Source organism: Cryptomeria japonica, chromosome 2 (assembly GCF_030272615.1).
Source record: "Cryptomeria japonica chromosome 2, Sugi_1.0, whole genome shotgun sequence".
NCBI classification, from domain to species: domain Eukaryota; kingdom Viridiplantae; phylum Streptophyta; class Pinopsida; order Cupressales; family Cupressaceae; genus Cryptomeria; species Cryptomeria japonica.
In genome coordinates, this window is record NC_081406.1 from 579,276,070 (window position 1) to 579,279,183 (window position 3,114).

A 3,114-nucleotide genomic window follows, 5' to 3' on the forward strand; every position below is an offset into this window, starting at 1 on the left:
CTTATTAATTGATAGATGAAATTGAAGAGCCTATAATTTTTAATTTTTAAAAATGCAATAATTAAGATATAAAATATTAATGAATTATTTATAATAATTTTTATTGTTATAGAAAATGTTGGATTATTTATAACAATTCTAATGTTAATGAAAAATGTTGATTAATTTATTATAATAATATAAAAAAAATTGATGAATTATTTATAATAACTTTCATATGATAAAATATGTTTTTTTTTTATCAGTAATGTTGTGATTTTTTTATTTATTAAGAACGCTTTTAACTGGGTGGGGATCACAATGGGCGGACCCCTCCTTGAGGGATTACATGATCAGGTATTAACACCTCCTCAATGATTTGAATGTCACTCTTACATATATTTGTTATACCTATCTCTCCTTATCACTCGATACGCCTTATCTCTCCATACATCTCTTTATAGCTCCATTACTATTCTCCTTATCTCTCCAACACGGGCTTTGTCACTCCTTAAATTGGTAGGGGGGCATCATGAATCGTCAACATTTTTGGCACGAGAGGGACCACAACACGAGGAAGAGGCGTCAAGGGCAGAGCAGAGTCAATGTAGGTCGAGGTGACATGAACACCATAGTGAGAGTAGGCCAAGCTCCACTGTGAACACAGGTTCACATGCATGGAAAGGGATATTAACACCCCCATGGTAGCAGGTAGTCAAACTGCCAGATCGCCAAGTCAGCGGTTACTTGCACAAATAACTGCAGTGAAAACCACCTCATAACATCAACGAGTTTGAAGAATCAAACTGAAAACCTCCGTATTAACACGGAGTTTGCAATGTCGTTGCATTGTGAGGTCATCCCCATATGATAAAATATGTTGATGAATTATTTATAATATTCTTATATTATTAAAAAAATTGATTCTCAAATAAAGTTGATTAATTGTTTATCATATTATAAAAAAGTTAATGAATTATTTATAATACTATCTACAATTGAAAGTTGATTAATTATTTATAATATTATCTACAATATTTGGCAAAATCAAATCCATGAAAACGCCACTTCTTTAAAATTTATTACTCACTTGCTACCAAACAAACAAACACACAGAAAAGTTTCAAAAATGAGTTGTATCCCTGCATAAAAAAGTTACTTTCAATTATGAAAAACACATGTTTTGCCCGTCATAAGGGAAAGAATGCATGGAACACATTTTCAACGTAGAGCTTCAATCATTTTGGGTAAAGTTAAGATTTATTTAAAGAGCTTAGCCCCTTCTTCCTTTCTCACACACACACCAATAAACTTGAACTCCCTCTGTGTGCAGAAGAAGAAAAGACAGACAGCCATGGAAGCCGAGCTCAAGCTTTACGACATCATATTTTCATTCGCTCAGCCCATGGCTCTCAAGGCCGTCGTGTTACTCAACATTCCGGCAATCCTCGCCAATTCTGAGGAGCCTCTCTCCGTCCCTGAAATCGCCTCCCTCATTTCTTCCTCCACCGGAAAATCTCCCAACTCAGACTACCTCGCCAGAATTCTCAGATTCCTCTCCTCTCACGGAGTATTAGTCCAGACAGTCGTCATCACCAACAGCGGAGACGATGTGAAAAAAACATACAAATACGGATCGACGAGCATCTCAAAATTATTGGTGGAAGAGAAAGGGGGGAAATCGAAATCCTCAGCGGCTCTTCTGTTGATGGAAACGAACCGCGATTTCATGGAAGCGTGGCATCACTTGTACGACAGTACACTCATGGGCGGGTCTCCGTTTGAGAGGGCTCATGGAATGAAGATCTGGGATTATGCCAATCTCAATCCTCATTTCAGTAGCCTGATCAACGATGCCATGGCCAGCAACTCTGCAGTGGTAATGGATGCGCTCTTCCAAACTTACGAGGGCTTTGAGGGCGTCACATCACTGGTGGATGTGGCTGGAGGCGTGGGTTCAGCTGCTTCCATGATCGTGCACAAATACCCAAACATTCGTGCCATTAATTTTAATTTGCCCCATGTCATTGCCTCTGCTCCCAAAGACATTCCTGGTATGGATTTTATTCTTTTTATACTCTTTTAATTGTAAAGGATATACAGTAGTTTTACTTCCAGTATAAGTGACCAATCATGTGGATGTATTGTTGCAGGGGTTGATCATGTTGCTGGGGACATGTTTGAGAATGTGCCATCTGCTGATGTAGTTCTTCTGAAGGTGAGTAATATGTATTAAGCTAATATTAGGAATTTAACTATAGTTTTTATTATATAGAATAGATTTTTAAAATTGTTTTGTGGGTAAATGTAGTGGGTTTTACATGATTGGGATGATGAAGAATCCATTAGATTGTTGAAGAATTGTTACAAAGCGATTCCAGAGAAAGGGAAGGTGATCATTATTGATGCAGTTGTGGAAGAAAATGGATCTTTGAAGAAGCAAGGATTGGCTTTTGATATGTTCATGATGGCTCATACTCATGGGGGAAAGGAAAGAACTGAAGAAGAATATAAGATTTTATTTCAAGCTGCTGGATTTAAACGTTATAATATTATTAAATTACCATTTGTCCAAGCAATTGTAGAGTTGATTAAGTCCTAAGCTACTTTTACAACTCTACTAAAGAAAAGCATGGGATGTTTACTTTTCGTGAATTATGTAGGCTCACATGAATGAAAATATCATATATGAATTATGTATGCTCACATTTTTAAAATTGAAGATTGCATGCTCTATGTCACAACTGTTAATTTTTTATATGAAGGATATTTTGAAGTAAATGCATAATGATTCTATCAAGAGTCTCATTTGTTTTCAACATCTTAAACAATCAAGGCAAGCTTAAACCAACAACAGATGGCTTAAACACATCATAATTGCAGACTTCAAATTATTATAATTTATTTCATTAATAATGACATGGTTAAAGGGAAAACACAAAGATATGACTTGGATCAACTTATAGCTTATAATTAATATAATCATTACAGAATTCTATTGACCTTGTTTGTTGAGGTTGTTTTGTTTTATGCATCTTGATGTTAGTGAAATTTGATCATAGAAGAGCCCATGTGTAGGGTCGAGGTCGTTGAAATTTTAGGGGCTTTGTTGGCTCGTGAGGCATTATTTTGGTA

At 35.9% G+C, this 3,114-nt stretch overlaps 1 protein-coding gene across 1 annotated transcript; it reads left to right on the forward strand.

Moving 5' to 3' along the window:
• Positions 1–1,291: 1,291 nt before the first annotated feature.
• On the forward strand, positions 1,292–2,624 carry LOC131051828 (flavone 3'-O-methyltransferase 1-like). Its single transcript, XM_057986434.1, has 3 exons — positions 1,292–2,033; positions 2,133–2,197; positions 2,291–2,624. Exons 1-3 carry the CDS (start codon positions 1,334–1,336, stop codon positions 2,579–2,581), a joined length of 1,056 nt encoding a protein of 351 aa, XP_057842417.1. The 5' UTR covers positions 1,292–1,333; the 3' UTR covers positions 2,582–2,624.
• Positions 2,625–3,114: the final 490 nt, after the last annotated feature.

What these genes read in the sequence shown, in the direction of transcription:
- LOC131051828 (XM_057986434.1), top strand. Translation starts at nt 1,334, where the DNA reads ATGGAAGCCGAGCTCAAGCTTTACGACATCATATTTTCATTCGCTCAG. An exon ending in TGCTCCCAAAGACATTCCTG is followed by an intron (nt 2,034 to 2,132) that starts GTATGGATTTTA and finishes GTATTGTTGCAG; the next exon opens with GGGTTGATCATGTTGCTGGG. An exon ending in CTGATGTAGTTCTTCTGAAG is followed by an intron (nt 2,198 to 2,290) that starts GTGAGTAATATG and finishes GGGTAAATGTAG; the next exon opens with TGGGTTTTACATGATTGGGA.